Source organism: Nothoprocta perdicaria, unplaced genomic scaffold, assembly GCF_003342845.1.
Source record: "Nothoprocta perdicaria isolate Ctin4 unplaced genomic scaffold, notPer1 scaffold_59, whole genome shotgun sequence".
NCBI classification, from domain to species: domain Eukaryota; kingdom Metazoa; phylum Chordata; class Aves; order Tinamiformes; family Tinamidae; genus Nothoprocta; species Nothoprocta perdicaria.
Genome location: NW_020455854.1, coordinates 1,530,471 through 1,551,629, shown reverse-complemented (window position 1 = coordinate 1,551,629; position 21,159 = coordinate 1,530,471). Strand labels below are relative to the sequence as shown.

Sequence of the window (21,159 nt, the reverse complement as noted above, 5' to 3'; positions counted from 1 at the left end):
AGCGGGAGCTCAGCCTGCCCAGGGCCCTGCTCCCCTCAGCACGGCGCACACCCGTCTCCCTGCAGCTGCTCTCTATAGGGGCCGCGTGTTCCCATACATTTCGGGGCAGGGCTGGGATGAAGGGCGGGATGCTGCAAGGGAGCGGCTTGTCCGTAAGCAGAGGCTTGCGAGGTGCCCGCCTGGGCTCCCTCGCTGCAGACTGTGGCGTGCGGGATCCATCTGGTTCCATTGTGTGCAGGACTCACCTGGTGCCAAGGTGTGCAGGACTCACCTGGTCCATGATGTGCAGGACTCACCTGGTCCGTGGTGTGCAGGACTCACCTGGTCCATGGTGTGCAGGACTCACCTGGTCCGTGGTGTGCAGGACTCACCTGGTGCCAAGGTGTGCAGGACTCACCTGGTCCATGATGTGCAGGACTCACCTGGTCCATGATGTGCAGGACTCACCTGGTCCGTGGTGTGCAGGACTCACATGGTCCCATGGCGAGCAGGGCTCACCTGGTCGGTGGTGTGAGGGACTCACCTGGTCCCACGGTGTGCAGGGCTCACCTGGAGCCATTGTGTGCAGGGCTCACCTGGTGGCACGTCAGGTAGAGCTGTCCCCTGCGGGCGCCGCGCAGCTCCTTGGGCAGCTCGGCGGGCGCCCGCAGCTCCAGGCGCACGTCGCCGAAGCGGGCGAGCGCCCTGCGGCGGGGCAGGCGCGTTGGCGGCGTCCGGCACATGGGTGCAACGCACCGGGGCAGGGGGCACCGCGGGACGGTCACCTCTCTGCCACCACACGGCTGGCCCTGCTGAGCCGCCTGCGCGTCACCTCCATGCCGGGCAGTGCGGGGCACCACGGCGCATTCTGACCTCAGTGGTGACGTCAGCGGTGACGTCGTGTGCGGGGGCTGCGCTCCGTGACGTCACCAGTGAGGTCACATGTGGCTGCTCTGCTCTGCGAGGTAGGAGTGAGGTCAGCAATGACGTCATGCATGGTGGCCGCACCCTGCGACATCATCAGTGAGGTCACACGTGGCGGCTCTGCTCAGTGACGTCAGCAATGACATCATGCGCGGTGGCMACAACCGCTGGCGTCACCCGTGACGTCGGCCAGCGCGCGCCTGCGGTCACGCGGGATCTCCTCAATTCGCTTAAAACGGGACAAGCGGCCGAGGGGCCCCGGGCTCGGGGCGGGACACGCGGCCTCCGCCCGGCAGGGGGCGCCGCCGCCCGCCTGGCCGCGCCCGGAAGCGGCTCCCGCCGCGGGGCGGTACCGGGGCCCGGCCCGGCCCGGCCCGGTCGGGGGTACCGGGAACCGCCGGAGCGGAGCGGAGCCTCCCGCGTGCTCCGAGCCGGGGGGAGCGGCCGGGCCGGGGCTGCTGCCTGCGGGGGCACCTCGCACCTGGGGGCCCGGGTAACCGGTGCGGGTGTAGGTGCAGCTGTAGGTGTAGGTGCAGGTTTAGGTGTAGGTGCAGGTTTAGGTGTAGGTATAGGCACACGTGTAGATTAAGTGTAGATATAGGTGCAGGTTTAGATGTAGGTATAGGTATATGTGCAGGTGTAGGTGTAATTATAGGTACAGGTGTTAGGTGTAGCTGTAGGTGTAGATTAGCTGCAGGTGTAGGTATGGTTGTAGGGGTAGCTATAGGTGTAGGTGTACATATAGATGTAGGAGCTGCCCAGCTGGAGGCTGCCGCCCGCACCCGTCCCGGCAGGGCCCRTCTCCTCTGCACTCGGCTTCACCCAAGCTCAGGTCTTGTTCAGAGCGGCCCCATTTTGAACATTGTGTGTTCAGAGTCTTTCTTTTYTTTTTTTTTCTGTAAGRGAGAAATCCCTGATTTGACTCACGTGCTCAGCAGAAGGAAACGGGCTCAAATGGAGATAAGAGCTGGCGTCCCCTTTATCCCGTGATACTCATCCACCCCTTTTCCCAGCATTATCCTCTGTGTCTCCCCCACTGCCCAGCTCTTGTGTGAGCAGCTCCGTAACTCCTGCCTTTGTCCTGGGAGGTCCTTCAATCTCCCCTTTTGCAGGAGTTTATTTCAGCGTGTGTTTTGTTTCAAAATTCACCTGGTTTTCTACAGAGCATCCCCAGTGCTAAGTATTAAGTTTGGGAGCTGCTTTCACTGGCTGTATCTTGGGCAAAGCTCAAAGATACTGATACATTTGGATTGCTAATTGGGCTTTCCTAATTTTATTGTCTTTCTTTGGTGACATGGGAGATGCAGGTACTGTAGAGATGAGGAAAAAATTGCGTGAGAGCAAGTTGACATCCTGGACAATCTAGAAACCAGTGACTTGATTTGTGGGAGCAGTTAAATTTATATCCAGGTCTGAAATGCTCCCTAGGTTCCTGCAGCAGAGAGTGAGGCCATTCCTGTAGTATGGATTTGAGGTTTCGATCCATGTGCTGTCTGAATGGAGCAGGGCTTCGTGGGGGCCCTTTAGCTTCACAGAACAGTCCCAGTGAAGTTTCTGGTGTAAAGTATCTGCTATGTGCTGGTTAAGGGAATGCCTGTTTCCTGAAAAGTGACACTTCTACTGTTGCCTGAGGTGAGTAGAGTAATTTGCTCCACCTTAAGTCRTGGGTGCTACACCCTCTAGCAACCAAAGTTGATAGCAACTGGGTTCCTAGATAGGTTCCTGGCCTGTATGGGAGGGAAATGTTGCAGTCAGGGAGATCCTCAGAGCCTTCCCTTGCTCTTTAGTCCCTGCCTGCCCTTCATCCTGCAGAGATCCTGGCCTCCAAGCACTGAGCCTGCGAACACATGGATTTGGGAGGTGCTCAAGGGGACGACAACGTGAGTGCTCTGGCAGAGCGAGTGCAGCATCTCGCTAAGGAAAATGCAAGTATGAAAGTCTGGTTGGTGAACCGGCACTCCGAGAGTGAATCCTCGTTTCAGGAGGAAAAGGGCAGCTAACAACCCTATATCCACAGCCTATTAAAACTACAGAAATTAGCATTTTCTCACTGGTTGTGCTGTGCTTTTCCCTTCAGCATTGTGATGGGAATATGGGAAGGGGAGAAGATCTGTGCTCACTGGCACCAGCTGCTGGAGCTGTTCTGTGTTTCTAGGTGCAGTTGCAAGATAGGAATGAGAGGCTCTATGTGGAGCTTGGAGACGTGCAGGAGAGGATGGGGAAGCTGGCTGGCTCCAAAGCAGACTTGCCAACCAGACTGGTCTTCACCGAGGAGGAAAAGCTGAAGGTAATACCTTCACCTAAACCTTGGGAGCTGGAGAGCACTGAGCTATGAAGCCTTTTGAGCCCCCAGTAGCTCTGCAGTAGAAAATCTRGTGAGAAATGACAGTGCCTCTCTCTGAAGGACATCTGTTCCCTCCAGCCAAGCTCTCTTCTTTGCTGTCTGTGTTTTGGCTGGAATAATGTTAGCCTGGCAACTGTCTCGCTGGCTTCCCACACTTCTTCTTTCTGAAATAGGCCAAGACCTGAGGATTGTGTCTCTTTACAATTTTCTGATTGAGGAAAAACTTGTTTTTTATTTCATGCATCTGAGGGGCCAGTGTATTTGCACTGGCAAAACTCAGCCTTGTGGGAAGCTGTCCCTACCTCTCTGCTGTGTTTCTTTTGCTATTGCTCGGGTGGAAGGTGCAGCTGTGGGTCCGTTCAGCACTTGAGCAGCTGAGCTTAAATTCCCTGGGAAGACCTRTTGAAGCAATATGTTGGCCTAAGAAGCAGCATGTGGCCTATATAATGTCCTTTCTCTCTCCTAGATTTCAAAAGAGCTCCTTGATCTTCAGATTGAGACAAACAAAATGAGGGAACAATATGAGACAGAGAACTTTGAGCTAAAAAATATGGTATGTAAAAGTTGAATTGCCCAGAGTCTCCTTCTCTGGAGGTCTTCAAAACCCRCCTGGATACCACCCTGTACCCAGTGTTCTGGGTGTTGCTGCTGGAGCAGGGGGTTGGTCTAGATATTCTCTAGAGGGCCCCTTCCAACCTCAACCATTCTGGGATTCTGTGAGTTGTAACGTGAGGAACCAGTTTGACCAAATGACTGCCTAGCCGTTGCCGCTGGTCCCTGTAACGTAACTCCCTCCTCACTGCAGATCCTGGCCCTGGAGAATCGTGTGCTGGAGCTGGAGCTCTCTGGTGAGAAGGTCACCGGGGAGCGGGATGCCTTGCAGGAGCGTCTGCGCGCCGTGGAGTCCAACCACAAGGAGCTGGCAGACGAGTACATCATCTTGAAAAGCAATTACCTGGCGCTAGGCAAAGAGCTCGACCGAGAGGTGAGAAGGCACGTGGTGGACCTGCAGACTGCTTGGTTCTCTCTGAGTTCATTACCCAAAGAATTTCATRTAGTGTGTGACACTGGAGCAGGGCTTGCAGAACCTGCTGTGCTCCAGCAGGGACAGCGCTGAGCTCGTGTCCATAGAAAGGGCCAGGTCCACCCTGATTTGTGTGACCGGCTGCTCTGGCCGCTCCTGTCCATGTCTTGCTGTTTTCACATTGTCCCAGMCCCCCATCACTGGCAGTAATGAGATGTTCCCTGCAGGTCTGTGGGGAGTGTGTGCATTTCAGGCTCTTCTTGACTTCYCCTGTGCTTTGTTTTCTTTTTTTTTCCAGTGTTGTTTTCAAAGGCTGCCTGTAAATTGGTTTGTAGCCACTAGTTTCATGTAGTGGCAMAAAGGGATTTAAAGTTTTGAAGTTGACTAATTTACAAAAAGACAGAAYGTAAGCAACTCACCGATTGTCCTCGAAAATACAGTGAATCTCCTGGAGACTGTTAATCTAGTGATTATTAACTAAGCTCTTTCAGATCTAAGTTTGTGTATTTCTTCGGCATGAATCGCTACTTTACTAGACCTTCCTCTCCTCCCTCCCTCCACCACCTCCATTCGGGAGTGGATTTGGGGACTGACGCACTCCTCCCTCCTTTCCCTGGTGGATATTTCAGCTGTTTCAGCTTCATGGCCTTGTTTACTGTGCAGTCCGACAGCCTGCTGTGCTGGCCCTGGGCACAGCTGTGGCACAAAGATGTGGGGCTGGGACCAGGCTTAAGCAGTGTTGCTACTGAATGTCACCCCAGGGCTGACAAAGCCACTTACACTGAGTTTGCCTGTGCCCCTTCTTGCCTCCCTGCTCCCTGTCCAGTCTCTCTTAGTGGTGAACATCCTTCTGCAGGGCTCAGGTAGAGAAATACGCGAGGTTGTGATCATCCAGTTGCAAATTAGTGAGAGACTCTTGCAAAGTTACCCCTCTGAGCATGGCCATGAATGATGTACGTGTTCTTTGCCTGCTCCAGCTGCAGACTGATCAGCCAGCTCGAGCTCATCTGGRACACCTTGCAGCTGGAATGCATGGAGAGCACACGCACACAAACACATTTATCTTCTGTAAGCTGAGATTTACAGTCGTTTCTTACCAGGAGGCAATCTCAGCTGCTTGCAGGGTGGGAACCCCCCTCCATTCCCTACTGTATCCTGCAGGAGCACGAGGAGATCTGTGTGAGCCGATTGTGCGCAAGGCAGCGCGCGGCTGTGACGCGGAGCCGCCAGCCTCACACGGGGATTTCACAGCCCTTAGTGAGCTTAGTTGCTTCTCCTCCCCGAGGGGATGCAGCGGGTTAGTCAAAAATTGGATTTTCAGGTTGCTGACATGTATAAATGATGATTTGAAAAGGTTACTGTTAACAGTGTACCAATTTCATATGGCTCCTAGAGCACTGCAGAAAGTTAGATATCATGTTCCTGTTTTATGTGAAAGAAAAGTGAAGCACATGGATTAAGTTATTTGCTTGGATAGCATCTGAGAAAGTGGCAAAGCCGAGATCAGAAGCCAAAGTCTTTGGCTATCATTACTGGGATGGGGGTTTTGCCCCAGTTTCTTGGCTCTGACTACTGAATATCCCTGCYTCAAGCGACAGAGCCTGCGACTTGGCAGGTTAGGACTTGTCACAGTATGGGCCTCTTGCTCATTATTTTCCCAGTGTGGACTTTCCCAAAGGAAATGGCAATAGGAGCCTGTGGTTCTGCCCCCTCCCCTTCCCCAGCGCTCTTCTTAGGAGACAATGACCCTTTTACACATTCCCAATTACAAGTGCTACTTGTGACCTTGCCAATATGTTGTCATGGCTGCTTGGCACAGAAGCAGCTCTGCAAACTCATTCATGCTCCCTTGTACGGGAGCAGTTAGAGTCTCTGAATTGTTACAACCCCCATTGTACGTCCCGATTCACAAATCGCTCTGTGTCCGTGCGAGGCAAATGAGACCGGCTGAGTTGGCCTTTCCTGTCCCTGGGGAAGTGCCTTGCATGAGATGCCAGTCAGTCACTTTGTGCCTGTTTTCTAACTTGCTGTAAATTCTTCCTTTTCAGGGCTCTGACCTTTTCTCAACTCCCCATTTCCTCCTCCTCTTTTGTCCAGCCAGCTTACACAGTTTGTGTCTCCGATGCAAAGGGAGGCCATCAGAGGGACCCGATTGACTATGAACTAGTTCCACACTGGGATTTTCCCTGGAGGAGGGCCAGGGTTTGGATTGCAAGAGAGTCAGAGAAGCCCATCACAAACCTGGGACTGCTTCTTTCTTTTTGCCAGTCCCAAAAAGCTGGTACCTCTGTGCCCGTGTGACCCCCTCTGATCGAATTGTGGGGACTGGCAGCTGCAGATGGATCGTTTTCGGTTGGAGCAGGAGCAGCCGGTCTCTGCATAGCTGTCAGTTTTCACAGCTGTATATCTCACCTCTTTGTCAGTCGCTTTTCTCCTTCAGCCCACCCTGTGCTATCTTTTGATAAGCTATTCTCTACAGGGATGACTCAGATGACCTCTGCCTCCCATCCTCCCGATTCACTGCCATGGTAACAATTACTCAAGCTTGTCCCCAGCCATAAACCCCATCAAAGCTTTGTTATCTACATAGAAACCCTCCCGTGAGACATGAATTCCCCCAGTGTTCCTTCCAGATCACCTGTAACAGAGCCTTTCTCATTCAGATACTCTTTATCTTTTGGAAATGTGTCACTTCACACCAGCACTGCTTTGAATCCCGCTGCCTACGCGGGCCTGTGGGCTGCCTGCTCCCGGAGGTGTGTGCATTCAAACAGCACTGGAATTAGCTGGGTGGTGTCAGCCCACGTGGATGGATATTTGTCCATTCTCTGTTATGTTATGTGGTCCAGCACTGTTCAAAGCTATTTTCTAGGAAAAGACATATCCCAAAATGCTGGAAAGCTGCGTGGGGAGTACAGAAATAAGGGAATATGGAAATAAGCAATAAGGGAGGCAGTAGGTTGGGACAGAGAGGTGTTGGCAGAGCTGTGCCCATGACTGGATTGGCGTTGCGGTGCCCTGGCACAAGGATCTCTATCTGACCATGAGTGAGACAGGCCAAGGGAGTAGGGTTACGTGTGAGTGAATGATGCCATACAGCTGATGCCTGGCGATGATACTTGCCCTGCATTTCCATGAGAATYAGAAAATCTACTGGTATCTTTAGACACATGAGAGAGAACTAAAAACAAAACTTGCTTTCAGGAGGGGACGGGAGTGCCCAAGGGCGGTGGGTCCATGCTGAACAAACAGCATGTGGAGCTGGAGGGGCAGCATTTCGAAAGCTCCTTCCTTCTGGTCTGACCTGGCAGGTCATGAAGAACGAAGAGCTCAGCCTAGAACTGCTCAACGTGGCCAGTGCCAGGAACAACCGTCCCCCTGCGCGGGATGACCAGGACCATCCTCAAGCCCAGCCGGACGGATCCTCGGCAGAGCTGGCAAGAGTGCGTGCGGTCGTGCACCGTCTCTCCGCTCGCAAGAGGAAGGTAAGGAGCTCTCCTTCCCTTGGAGACACCGAGGAGCAAGGGCTCGGAGACCCCTGGAGAACAGGGATCTAATAGGTGTCGTCTTCTGTGTCTTGTTTTAAACAGCCAGAAGATGTAGCTGCCTCAGAACAGGAGCGGCAAAAGCTGGAGAGAAATGTGAGTGTGTGGGATCTGCTGCATCCTTGGGGAGGCTGAGGAGGATATTTATTCAGGATGTAGCAGGTTGCCTTTTACTGACTTGCGTTTGGTGGAGGATCTGAGGGTTTGGTTTTCTTTTTCTGAGTTGTGCAGTGAAGAAATGAGCCTAAAATAACTGCAGCGCTCGGGCAGCCAAGAGATCTCTCAGTAACTGCTGCTGGTTTAGCAGAGGCAGGAGTTTAAAAGGCAGCACRTCCATGTCTCCGAAGAGAAAGACCATCTGAGTGAGAGGAGGGTCCAGGGCTGGTGTCKGCACTGCTTGAAGGCTTGTTTATTTTTTCTTCCTGCAAATTAGGAGAACCATAGGATCAGAGGAGATGTCCAAAACCCCTAATTCTGCAACAGAGACAGAGAAAAGGGCAGTGAGAAGAGGGGAAGTGAACAGAGCTGCAGTGTCAGGAGGCTTCATGGMCAAGTGTCTCCACAGACACTCCAGTCAAGTATTTGGCAGGGTACAGGGGGGCTCCTGRCTGGTTCTGAGGCCGCTTAGAGAGCAGCACAGAGTATTGGGAATGTGTCCAGTGAAAACTATAGTGGTGATATAGCACTCAAAAGTGGGCACAGAGATGTTTCCTGCCTCATTCCCATCAGCATTCTGTGTGATACCAGCTTGGTTTCCTCCACAAGTTACTCACAGCTTCTCTTGGGAAGAAGTCTTCTTCCTAAGAAGAAGAGAAAATTTCTGAGAAGATTCCTGGTGTGAGAATCTCCCTTGTTGAAATGACACCTGTACTTCAGATCAAACATAGTTTCTGKTGTGTTGATCACTTCCAGTTTAACCTGTCCTTTCCCCTGTATTTCTCTTAGGAAATGGATTTTTGCTCAGCTGAAGGATCCTCTTACTTTTCAAGAATCCCTCTGTTTAATTTGGCCATCTATCTCCTCTTTCTGTTCATTTGTCTCTCAGTTGCTTGGAAACCAAGATCACATAAAAGTGGAGCTTGAAAAGATGAAGAAAACCTATGATTTGCAGCAGCAGAAGCTGGAGGAGAGAGTGTGAGTGTTTGAGAGCATGTCCTTCTGTTGTTTGTCCAGGCATTCGTGGGGCTCATTGCTGCAGAATCTGATCCCTGTGAAAAGTGGAGGAATCATCCCTTTYGTGGGTGGGTACAGGGTGGGAAATGACTGTTCATCCTTAGAAGTGAGGCTTGGAAGCAGTCTGATGTTTTCAAGAACCTTAAGAGAGTTAGGGATGTACTTAAAAGTCAGTACTACTTAGGTATCTGAATGACCTACATCCCTTTGAAAGATCCAGCTTTAATGGTGCATGGAAAACGTGTCCTGGAGATGAATTCAGAGTCTCCCAAGTCCTAGACCCTGCAGCTGTTCTTCCGTGAACAGGCTGGGATGGGGTCAGTGTCCTAGCAAAGGCCGTCACAGCAGAACTGTGCCCTCTTGGTGGGCAGGACCTTCCCCTTGCGCTGCAGGACTCCTGTGGTCTGTCTAGCCTGAATCTGCTGCTGCTGCTTGCGTGTTTGTCCTTTGGAAGTGATTTCCTTCTCAAAGCCACCCGTGGTGGAGCAGTTCAGAGATTTAACATAAACCCACCTTCCTCCTGAGGCTCACAATGGGGAAGGAGCTGCAGGAGGCGAAGCGAGCGATCCGCGACACCCAGCACAGACTGGCGGAGCAGTCGGCGGTAAGGGCATCTCCCTCCCCATCCCCAGCTCCAACCCAGAGCTCATCCGCTTCTCCTGTCTTTGAGACACAAGTGCAGTGCAGGAAATTTGCTGGAGGGAGCCGTGAGGTGGTTGTCTCCTCCTGGGTCCACTCGGACGAGTCTCCCACTGCACAGGCGTGTTGTACCAAGCTGCTGCCCCCTGTGCAGGTTGCTTCTCCAGGGGCATGGTGTGCACAGAGGAACATCCTCCATGCCCCAACTGTGAGGAGGAATTTTGTTTGCTGATGGTAAAAAGAAAGGCTTGATTAAATCGCCTGGGGAGAATTGCAAAGGACCGTATAGCAGAAGTGTATAGACTGTAAACATTTCCAGAAAGCTTCTGTGAAAATCCAGGCCCTTTCCAGCCTCAGTGCCCTAGTGTAATTGAATGCCTGGAAATGAATCCCCCTTCTATTTCTTATTGAGGCTGTTGGTGAACATGTGCTGTGCCTAGGTGCTGCTCACCGCCCAGAGCCAGCTCCGGGAGGTGGAGGCGGAGAATTCCCGGCTGCAGCTTCGGCTGAAGGAGCTCAACGAGCAGTACCGCTCCCGGCTCACGCGGTACCTCAGCGACCTGGCGGTGGGTACCCCGGCCCCAGGGGCCTTCCTGCCTGCAGGGGACCCTCCTGTCGGTGCAGGGCTGCCTGCTGCTTCCCAGCTTGCTGCTGCTTCCCGTCCTTCCTGGGCTGCGGAGCAGAGTGGGGTTGGGAAGCTGGGCTTGCAGCTGGAAGGCTCTCTTGGTGAGGCTCTAGGAGGCCTCTAGCTGCCAGCTTAGCCTGGGGGAAGAGATGCCAGCCCCACAGCTCCTGTATGACCACACCAAACAGCGTGTGGATTTCTGCTGGGTCTTTCTTTCTTGRTCAGATTTCTTGAATTGAAAGATCCTCTTGTTTGTTGTGGCTGCTGTCCAGTTGGCTTCTAGTCTGCATTGCCCTGACAACTTCCCTCAGCCAGCCAGGCGATGCCACTGCTCGCTTTGTTAGCACCTCTGTGTGCTCATTCCGTGGCCAGCACCTCTGTGTGCTCATTCCGTGGCCAGCACCTCTGTGTGCTGGCTCCGTGGCCACTCTGCTGCTGTCCCCAGAGGAGGCTGTGATCGGTAACAGCACTGAGTAGTGCGAGTGCCTGGCCCCCCGCTAGGAACAAGCACCTCTGACATAGAGAAGCAGCTACAGAGCCCGCTGARGACTCAGCACAGAGTCAGAATTTCAGACAGGTTCAGGCCCTGGTACCTGTTATATTCAGCAGTCACCGAAAAGAGGTCCTTCTCCATCCCCCTGCCCTAGGTAGTAGTAAACAGTTTTTTGGCAGAAACTGCTGTGCAGTGAGGACAGTACCAGAGAATGCAGCGTGATGATGGATCAGGAGGCTAAGCAGAGGAATTTTTGCTAGCAAGCGCAGTTCTCTTTCTAACAGAGCAATGTTAAAGGATCTCCTAGCTAATAGAGAGAGAGAGGGCACATGAAAAAGAGTACAGGTTGAGAGATGGTAATTCCTAAGGCTGCCTCGTATTTCCCTAAACTAGTCACTGATGTAGCACAGCTGCCTTGTCTGCCTTGAAGGGGCATGATGGAAATTAGTTAGTCCTTCTTGCACTTAGAAAATTGAAGATATACCCGTTTTAAGTGCTGTTATCACAGATATTTCTGGACCTTCCCTGTGGGAAATGGGTTAAATGTCTTAGGGAATAACTTGGTCATCTCCTTTTCCTTCTCTTTATATTTAAAGGAGTACATGGACAGCAAATCCAGCAACCTGAAGGAGCCTAGCAAAGGCCCAGCTAGCCATGCTCACATGAGGCGCTTTGTGGACAGCATGCTGAAGGATATCAAGGCTTCTCACAAGTCTCGGGAGGAGCAGCTAGCTGGAGCAGCGCGTGGCTACAAGAAGCAGATGAGAAACTTGGTCAAGAAGCATGAAAACCTGCTGATTGCTTACAGGTAGAGCTGAGCCAGGGGCCAGGCTCCCTCTGTGTGTCTCCAGCTATTGCTAAGGACCGTCAGGAAGAGCTCTGTAGCACCAGCACCCAACCTCAGTGCTGAGAGGGAGGCAAACTGCCAACTTCCAGGTGGAGCGGAGGATTGGAAGTCTAGATTCCTGAAAAGCTGGGAGGAGGGTGTCTCTGGCTGTGCATCCATGTGCTTTGGGCATGTTTCTCCCTTGTAAAATTTATGAGAAGAGAGTGACTCCATGCTGACTGGGGTGGAAATGGCAGCAATACTCCAAATAACTCCTGCCTCACAACCCTTCTAGCCCTGCTCCACAGTGCTCTCATCAGCTTGCACTGTAGGAAGCAGCAGCAGTGCTTGTGGCATAAAACCCTTCAGTATCTTTAGGACAAACTYGCTCAGAGACATTCCCAGGAATGCCGTGAATGCTGCTGGGCTCTCCCACTTACCTTTTGCTGGCTCTTTCTTGCCAGAAGCCAGGAAATACAAAGTGAATGGTGACTGCTGCAGCAGCAGCAGCAGCTCTTGGTGCTGTTATTTAGACAAAGCTACTGGAGACTAACCCCTTTGGCTTGTTACAGGATGCAGCGGGAGCAGATCCAGTCCCTGGGCAGCAGTGATATGGACTCTGGCCCTGCTGAATTCCACTTCTCCATCACAGATCCAGAGCTGCTGACAAACACAACCCAAGAGCTAAACCGGCTGCGGGAAGATAAAGCCAGACTGGAGATGCAGTTGCATGAATTGCAAGAGAAGGTAGTGACTGCTCTGCTTTCTTTACAGTGGCAGGGAGACTGCAACGGTGGTGGAGAAACATCTCCCAAGCAGATGGATTCAGTCTCATCTCTCCTCTTTCTTACTCGTTCCCTAGGTGTTTGCTGAGTCTCTGGGGCACACGTGGGTAGTGCTCACTCACTTTGTAATTCTTGGAAGAATTGGATTTTTTGGAATTCTTGGAAGAGAGAGGTTGCCATCAGTGCTGCACCCCTGCCATGTAGGGGGGAGTTAAAATTAGATCCAGGAAGCTGTGCAGCTCCATGGCATCCCTGAGCTCTGGTGGACTTGAGGAGTAGCAGATGTTAAGGGAGAGCTGCCAAGCCAGTGAACAMAGATATTAAAGACCAGGAGGATGGGACAAGGCTTCTGGAATGCTTTGGCTTTGCAAGCATGAATAACTGACTAGGAGACCACACTCAGAAACGTGTCAGATCCATGGCCTTCCACGGATTCTGCCCAGAGAGAGATGTGTTTTTTTTTTTGATTTGTACAAGATATATTTATTTAAAAACAAAGAAGGTGGAGAAGGTGGGAGACAATAAATCTTAAACTTGTCCTGAGTATCACTTCCTTGTCAGGACACTAGTGGCTTTAAGAGTGCTGAGATATTTTGTATTACTCTCTTTGAAGTGTCAGGAATTATAGCAAGATTGCAGTGTGTTGGTGCTTATAGAAAACAATATTTTCTCTTTACCTTCAGAGAAGACTGAGAGAAACCTCTGGCTTTGGGCTGTCCCTGGAGCAGTAAGTCCTGCCTGTTTCTTGGCATATTTGTAATTCTGAATGTTTCTTGCTCTATGAATTGAGAAGTCTTTTACATTACTTGGAAAAGGTAATAAATAGGATGAAGGGGAGCTGATATGAACTCATCTGAGAAGAAAAGCCAGCTGTCATCTCAGTACAGCATTTCCTGGTGAAACGAGTTGGTCATTTAGGCCCTGATCCAAGAAAGCTCTTAAGCACATGTTTGATTTAATCATGTTCTTAGTCCTACTGATCTCTTTAGAAACTGAAACTAAGCATACGCCTGAGTGCTCTGGTGGATCACAACCTGAGAAAGGCAAGTGAAACAACACTGAGTTGGGAAGGTCTTGTTTCTCCTCCCTCCCAATACAGAAGCTGGGGCTAGAACACTTAGATGACTCTGTACCGATACCGCCTTGATTTCCTGACATGCCATTTATTTGCTAATTTTGAGTAGTCCCTTCTCCCGGCTCCATTATTCTGTTGAAACTCTACCCACCACAGTTGTGGAGAGAGAGAATAAAGTATCAGAGAAATCTGAGCTGGGATCTTTCTGCCTTTTAAAATGTCGTAACCTAGCGAAAACAACCTGAGATATTTTGGTAACTGGATTCCAGCTCTGAGGAGTTAAGTGCCTGAGCCACTGGGCTCTGGAGTATCTCAGAGAAAGGCTTGAGCACTAACCAGCCCCTGCCACATTTCCATGATAAACAATAATTAATGCAGTCTCTGAGCAGATGCATTAATTTGGACAGATCCACTACAGGAGAAGACGGAGAAATATCAGAACGTAGATCTTAGTGTTGTATCTTGTTATGGTTTTATAGCTGTCAAGAGACTCTACACACGTTTGTTTTCTGTATTCTGATGTTTTTTTCCCTTGCTGTTACTTGGATGCTTTAACTTCAGAGATGAAGGCTGATATTAACGCAGTACTTCACCTACAGCGCCTGCTATGTTTGTCTTTTTTATCACGTATGTGCTTTTTACTGTTTATTGTAGTCTTAACTTCAGTTTCTGTGAAGCTCCAGCCGTGGTTTTCCAGGTACTTGGCCTTGCAGCCACCAGAGGGAACTCTCGCAGCCCCAGCCAAGCTGTTCTGCAGGCTGCAGGCCGCGAGGTTGGAACACAATGCATTCCTCAGTTCATACAATCAAAATTCCCTGAAYATCAGATGTGACCTGTATTTTGCTTATTCAGACTAGGACAGAATGGGAAGAACTTTCCCACGGTTAGGCTGCACAGACAGCTCACCTAACACACTCTGTGCTCAGAATGAGCGGGTTTGTGCTGAGAAACAGGGGGAAAAAAATGCCAGTGCTTGGCATTGATCATATTCTCTTCTCTGTTTCCATAAAGTTCAGTCCTGCAGTGTCAGGTTAATGACACTTTCTGCATGGAGTCCTCTCTGATGTATGAATGTTGATGTGAACTTGGAGCAAATCCAGCCATCACAGTGGGAATTCCAGGTTGGCAGAAGGGCTGTGGCTCTCGTTTCTGGACATAGGGACAGCACTGCATGCCCTGAAGAAGTTTGGGGCATCAGGATAGAAAAGGCTTGGAGCTTTATGGTCTGGTGGACAAGACTGTGTCYGGCCCCCAAACAGAGCTACATGACATGCAGATGAGGGTGCTTTGAATGTCTGTGCAAATCTCTTTTTCTGTCCTAGGAAGTTGGATGAAGAAGGATGGGCAGAGATCAAGAAGCAGCTCCAGGAGTTTGCACATACCACCCAGGTACAGAACTTCTTTTCCAGCTCATCTAAAACCAGCCTAACTTTTTTTTTTTTTTTTTTTTTCCACCCCAACCAGGTGCTTCTCTGTGGCCAATATGCTGCTCTAGGGGCTTTGGGTTTCCCAAAGTGTTTTGCTGTGACTTGGACTCAGTGCAGCAGGTGACTCTAGCGGATCTATGGCCAGGGGTGTGTTGGGGCTGTAATTTCACTGCTACAGCTGCTAGTCGGGTCTTTATTGCCTCCTTACTGGTTTCAGCTCAAGCATTAGGTACCTGTGTAATGAACTGGATCTGGTTTTAGCCTGGTTGAAACAACAGAAGTCCATCTGGAATCCAGATCAGCTTCCCTGTCTGGTTTTCCCTGGGTGAAAGGATGTTTGCACTGCTGGTAGGTGCAGAGGTGCAACCTCCTGCTGTGGACAAGGCCAGATGTGTTAGCATCACGCTTCCATACCATGGCCTCCTGTGTCCACAGTGACTAGAGGAAAAGTTCTAATCTGTCCTACTTGAGTAAAGTAGAACAGTTTAGATAGATTTGTTTGGGTAAAATGAGAAGCTGGGCGACAGCGTGGCTGAGTAGTTGGAGTGCTGCAGTGGGAACAGGTCCCACTTGTGTCTCGTGGGGGTAACCTCTGTCAAGCTTTTCCACTTGCTGCTCAGATCCTTAGTGAAAGAGGGATTGTGCAATTAGGTAAGATGGTAATTTACTGCTCAGAGACACTGTGTGAAAACCAAGCAGTTTTTATCTAAAGGAGAAGGTCACTTCCCTTTGCAGCAAGCTGCCTGAAAGGTGTGAAAGCTTTCTGTGTCCAAGTGCCAAATGTGCAAACCAGTGCACTGATTGCTGYGAGGTCTCCAGGGGAATGAATAGCAGCCAGGGGTTACCGTGTGTCCTGAAGTGGCCTTAGCCCTTGTGCCCACACTCTGGTCAGGGAGTGGTTAGCTGGTCTGTTGGGCTAATGCTGCGAGGTGGCCATTCCTCCAAGAAGCTGGACTGTCACCACCAGCCTTCCATCTCTAAGCACTTGGGTTTTCTGGTTGCTTCATTAGCTTAATGTGAGGCAGTGTCCGGGCTGGGTGAYGAGGTAGCCTCCTTTTTAGTGTTGCCTGGCAGGGGAGGAGCCACCTCCCTCCCAGCTCACAGAGCTCCCTGTTTTCCCCATGTTTTTCTTACACCTCCAGGAGGATTTGGAGAGAGAGAGAAGCCAGCTGCTGACTCGGGCAATCGTGGCAGAGGAGCAGGTGTCGGAGCTAGAGGAATACATCGATAAGCATCTTGCAAGGTGAGACGGAAGGATCCATATTCTCATGTTCCCAGCTTTGAGCTCCAAGCTGATCTCCAGGGCTAATTACCAGAGACAGTGCCGTGCCCACTGCTGTGTCAGCACCTGGCACTGCTGCTGCCTTCCCACAGCGCTGCCCAGCACAACTCGTGTCACACTGTGCATCCAGCTGTGTGGGCAGCTGGCACCATCCATCCTTCTGCATAGCAGAGGAGGTGTCACCTGGCCCGCCAAGGGACGTGTCTCCTTTGCTGTTAGCCCATGCTTTGAAGGAAGGAGAGGTTGCCTAAAATCCCAAGCCTTCTAGTAGGCCCTGATTTAAGGTCCTCTCTCACTGGCATATTGTGCCCAAAGCGGGGGATCTGCTGTAAGGGCCAGAAGGGGGTAGTACCATCAGAACCAGCCTGTCAAAGCAGCAGTTCAATGCACTGCCTGGCATGACTCAGTAGGACTCATTTGGTCCTTGCTCTTAGGCACTTTGTTAGTGCTGTTGCCTGGCAGAGTTCCTAAACATCCCTTCCTAGGGAAACCAGGGAGAAATACAGCTTGTCCCAAAGCTTAATGKTGTATTTCCATTTCTGCTGGGCAGCGTGTGAACATGAGCTGGGATTTTGTATCTGTCAGGACTCATCTCAGTGGCGCTCAGTGCCTGTGTGTTGTCTGGTGTGCGTTGTCTGACAGTGCCTGTGTTTCAGTTGATTGCACCTGTGAGTGAGCTATCAGTAGGGTCACAACCACACAGGGAATCGTGTTGCTGCTTCCCTGTTGCAGATACAAGCAGGAGATCCTCCGGCTGAGAGAACTCGTCGGCAGTGAAGTACCACGTGCACTCAGTGCTGGTGCTGCTGACACTCACTCACAACAGAGATCCCAAAGGACCATCAGCCAGGAACTGTAGCTCTTCCCCATACCTCCAAGAAGCATCAGAATTGGCAGAAAAAGCGGGGCTTTAAAGCTTTCTGTCTGTGGACTGGATGAGGCAAGTACTCATTCCCCGACTGAGGGCTGGGACACAGAGAAGGAAACCACGTGGGTGTTCTCAAATTAACAGTACTAAAATGGGACAAGACAACTGTGTCTCGTCTGTGCTCTGACCCCTTAACTGTAGGAACGGTTCTGATGTTCCCTGAGCACATCACAGCTGGGGACATGAGGTCACTTTCCCAGGCAGCTTTCTACTGCGTGACTGCAGTGACAGGTCCCCATTCTTATCTTCTGCTAGGATGGGGTGATAACATCTCTACCAGGTCAGACCCAGAGCAGAGTACTTGAGTCCAAGAGCTAACTCTGCTTCTGCCTCTGCTCCTTCTGAGCTTGTGGGGGATGAGGCCAGGGATGGTTCAGGCTACACTTTGGTTCTAAGAAGTTAGATAAGGGGGTCACCTGCCCTTTTGTGGTGAGAAAACATTCTCTGTGTTTGGTGGAGAGCTGGAGACATGCCATGCTGAATCCTCTTCCAAAGGACTTTGGAGCAAAACTGGAAGCAGGGGGCATGCTGGYTCTGGAAGCACCTTGCAGCTCAAAGGCAGAGCAAATATCACAAAGAACTGTCCAAATATTTATTGTGAAAAGTTTATCACAAATAAACTAACAAACATACAGAGAAAGGCACTGAAGATTTAGCCCTTAAAGCCTGTGGTTACTCCAGGATTCCTAGATTTAATTCCCTCCTTTGATTTCCCAAGCTCTCCAGGCTTGGGAAAACAAGGAGGGACTGCGATCCTGTATGTCTCCATGAGAGCCTGATAAAACATCGTCTCCCCTCCACCATTCACTGCTATCCCGGACCATTGAGCTGCAACTGGTTAGGAGAGGCTTGAGTGGTGACGCTGATCTCTGCCCCTTTTTAGCTGGTGACCCTTGAAATCCAGGCTCTGGATGAGCTGCGTTAGACTGGGCTTCCCTCTGCGCTGCTCTGTGCTGCCTGCCGCACCTCCTTCATGTCATAGGCCCAGGCTTGATCCAGCCCCTTGCCAATGGTGCTGCTTGGGGTCCAGGATGGGAAGGGGAAGCGTCCGGCCACCACTCGGGCCTCATCCGGGAGCTCTGCAAGGAGCTTGGCAGCTAGGGGAGATTTCTGGGGAGACAGAGAGACAGCCAGAAGGTCTTAGAAAATAACCCCATAGTTCTCATGACAGCACAGCACTGCACCACACGCTCTGTCCTAGGCTGCCTGGCCACTCCTGGGGATTCATTTGGTACAGGAAAATGGTTTTGGTGATGGGGTCAGCCTGAAACAGTGCTTGTGGTTCATTCTGAGATGGGCTTTCTCGGAACAGTAACTGAGTGTCCCAAGAAGATGTGTTTCCATAGAGCCTCTCCCCCTGGAGACTCAGCCATATGTGCCTTCCTTATGGTAGTGCCAGCAGGGAGTATAAAACAGCCTTCGTAGCCCACTCCCCGCATGGTTAGTGGGCCCCAAGCAGGCAGCGTGCACTAAAGCCTATTCCAACATGCAGGGCTGGTTCTAGCCCTACATGTGGTTGGAACTTGGAACAAATTCAGGTGATGCTGAGCAACTGAAGTCCACATGCCTAGTGCTAGTTCTTGGCACTTGAGAAAACTCAGTTCTTTGCTTGGGTTTTGTGACACTGGAACGGATTTTGCAGTCTTGGCTGTAACGGGTGCTCACAGAGATGAGTGAGTGCCAGATAACGAGCACCACAGGGGACGTGGGRACAGTGCTGCCACAAGGATCACTCGGGAAGATTTGCAAAGGAGGGTTCTGGAACAGTGTTATGTCCATCACCCTCAGAGGCAACAGTCTGCATTGTTAAAAACGCTCCAGTTCGGCTTTTTATTCCAACATGTGTAATTTTTTGGTTTTCTTTACCTTGAGTCTCTTTATTTTTGGACTTTTTCTTTTCAAAGAGAGTTTTCCTATGTTCTGGATATTCTGTCTTTTCTAAGAATCATCTAAGAAGTTCTTCAGAACAAGATAGCAGCGTTCCCACTGTTAGCATCTCATAGCAGGCCCCGCAGAGACCTACTTACCACGCTGGGAGCCAGGAACATGGTGACATTGTAGCAATCAGAAAGATTCACCTTAAAAGAGAAGAAAAAGGAATGAAAGGAGCAACAGACGGAGTGTGGGCTGGCCTGGTCCAGGGAGGTGCCGAGGGACTCGGGACTGTTTGAGTGCTCAGACAGTCGGCAGGTGATGTTCTAAACCTCAGAGGAATCAAAGATGCTAAAGTACACCCAGGAAGGGGGTCTGGGCTGGTACACTTGGGTAGCAGACACGAAAGAAGAATGTCATTCAAAAAGCTTGCATTCAGTTTTGTCTCTAGATGCTAGAAATGCTTTTCCTGGTAGCACTTCATCAACTCATTTAATCTGATGTGAAGATAGCTTTTTAACAGCCTCTCCGTGGCAGTTCAGTGAGTGTCAGCAGCAATAGTAGTCAGTAATTAAGACACTTAGACATAAGACAACTGAGGCTCTTCAGAGCTACCCTCTTGCTGCTCTGAGATAGGAATGTGTGAGCTACCTGCGCAAACCACAGCCACGTGTGGCCGTGTGCGTGTGCACTGCGTGGCTTTCCCCTTGCTGCTGCTCTTGCAATGAAGCCTGGAGSCCTCCACGGGCCTCCCAGGAGCAGAAGAGGGGCCAGCAGCCTTCAGCTAATCCTGGCTGGAGGTGCAGCCCCAAGCTCTGGTGCTGCCCTAGCTAAAGCGCCAGTGCTCAGCGCACTGGGACGGATCGCAGAGCTGAGCTCTGAGCCCGGCAGCCTGTTACCTTCCACAGATCTTGCTTCAGGAAGGAAACCTTCCCGTCACAGCCAGCYTTCCAGGCCCGGTATTTGGAGAGGCGCAGAAGCCAAGGGTTGAGCTCATAGCCAACGGCCGGTCTCAGGCCCCTCTTATAGGCCTCTATTACCTGAAAGAGGAGAGTTGTAACTAAAAGGAGCCGTCTCGTTTGCCGGGGGGCGCAGGGGCTGCCGGCCGGCTCCCCCTTGCTCCCCCACATGCGTTGGCTGCACTCCCTGTCCCGCGGTGGCCATAGCRGGCTGGGAGGTGAGGACACAGTGGCCAACAAGCTCCGGCCAAGCTTGGAGCAYGACTGGCCCGACTACGAGGCTGGGAAGGAGCAGGATGGCTCCCGGWAGAGCAGTGCCCCCCTGGTTGGTGCTGCTCTGTTGCCCGCAGCGCTGCTGCTTCAGGGCAGCGCAGCGTTGGGCACCGATCCCCCGGTGTCCCCGCGCTGGCGTCCTCGCTTACGAGCCGGCCGTCGCCTGAGCCCAGGTCCACCATCTTCCCCGAGCGCCCCTCGAGCAGCGCCATCGCGTTTGCCACCTGCTGCGCGTTGGACGGYACGTATGGCACCTGCGGGGGCGAGAGGGGGTCCCCGTCAGCACCCGGGGGGCGATGGGGACAGGGGTGAGCGGCACTGTCAGCACCTTGGGGATGAGCAGGACAGGGGGATATAGGGGTGCACAGAGGCACCTAGGGGACACAGGGGACAGGGGTGAGGGTCCCTGTCAGCACTTCAGGGATGAGCAGGACAGGGGGACTGGGGTGCCCAGAGGCACACGGGGGACACAGGGGATGGGAGATGAGGGTCCCTGTCAGCACCTCGAGGATGAGGAGGACAAGGGGACAGGAGTGTCCAGAGGCACCTGGGGGACCCAGGGGACGGGGGACTGGAGATGTGGATCTTCACCAGCTTCTGGAGGGCTTAGAGGAGAGGGGACCTGTCAGCACCTGGGGGACAAGGGGGCCGGGGGTAGGGTGTTACGTGACAGGGGGTCCCATCAGCACGTGGGGGCCATGGGCCAAGACGGGCAGGGGACCAGGGCTCCCCATGAGCCCAGGGCCGTGAGGGCGAGGGGACAGCGGGTCCCACCAGCACCCAGGACCTCAGGTCCCATCCGCCCTGGGCAGGGGGCAGAGGAGGCCAGGCAGGGGTACAAGAGGGGCCTGAAGGCCCTGGGAGCGGCGGCGCTGGGCGGTACCTGGAGGTGCAGCGGCACCCGGCGGAAGCCGGGCATGAGCACGGYGGCCCACACGGCGTAGGCGGCGAGGCCGGTGCCGGCGGCGAGCTGCAGCAGCCCCCAG

The 21,159-nt window shown here is 52.1% G+C and overlaps 2 protein-coding genes across 2 annotated transcripts; one reads left to right on the top strand and one right to left on the bottom strand.

Annotated features, from left to right (window-relative positions):
• The first annotated feature begins 1,741 nt into the window (after nt 1–1,741).
• Nucleotides 1,742–17,561, top strand: CCDC78 (coiled-coil domain containing 78). The gene is made up of 16 exons (XM_026048998.1): nt 1,742–2,535; nt 2,716–2,783; nt 3,059–3,190; nt 3,714–3,800; nt 4,053–4,232; nt 7,583–7,756; nt 7,862–7,912; nt 8,862–8,950; nt 9,515–9,593; nt 10,069–10,194; nt 11,343–11,554; nt 12,145–12,319; nt 13,041–13,084; nt 14,755–14,821; nt 16,002–16,102; nt 16,874–17,561. Exons 2-16 carry the CDS (start codon nt 2,751–2,753, stop codon nt 16,998–17,000), a joined length of 1,677 nt encoding a protein of 558 aa, XP_025904783.1. The 5' UTR covers nt 1,742–2,535; nt 2,716–2,750; the 3' UTR covers nt 17,001–17,561.
• A 239-nt stretch (nt 17,562–17,800) lies between these two features.
• Nucleotides 17,801–21,155, bottom strand: FAM173A (family with sequence similarity 173 member A; the record flags this gene model as incomplete). The annotated part of the gene is made up of 5 exons (XM_026048974.1): nt 17,801–18,179; nt 19,097–19,147; nt 19,841–19,981; nt 20,323–20,427; nt 21,057–21,155. Coding segments are annotated over 5 exons (585 nt in total), but the record flags the coding sequence as incomplete, so codon positions are not given.
• Between the last annotated feature and the right edge of the window lie 4 nt (nt 21,156–21,159).

Excerpts from the sequence above, each read along its gene's own strand:
- CCDC78 (XM_026048998.1), top strand. The coding sequence starts at position 2,751 with ATGGATTTGGGAGGTGCTCAAGGGGACGACAAC. Across the intron at positions 4,233-7,582 it reads GCAAAGAGCTCGACCGAGAG|GTCATGAAGAACGAAGAGCT; the intron begins GTGAGAAGGCAC and ends CTGACCTGGCAG. Across the intron at positions 14,822-16,001 it reads AGTTTGCACATACCACCCAG|GAGGATTTGGAGAGAGAGAG; the intron begins GTACAGAACTTC and ends TTACACCTCCAG.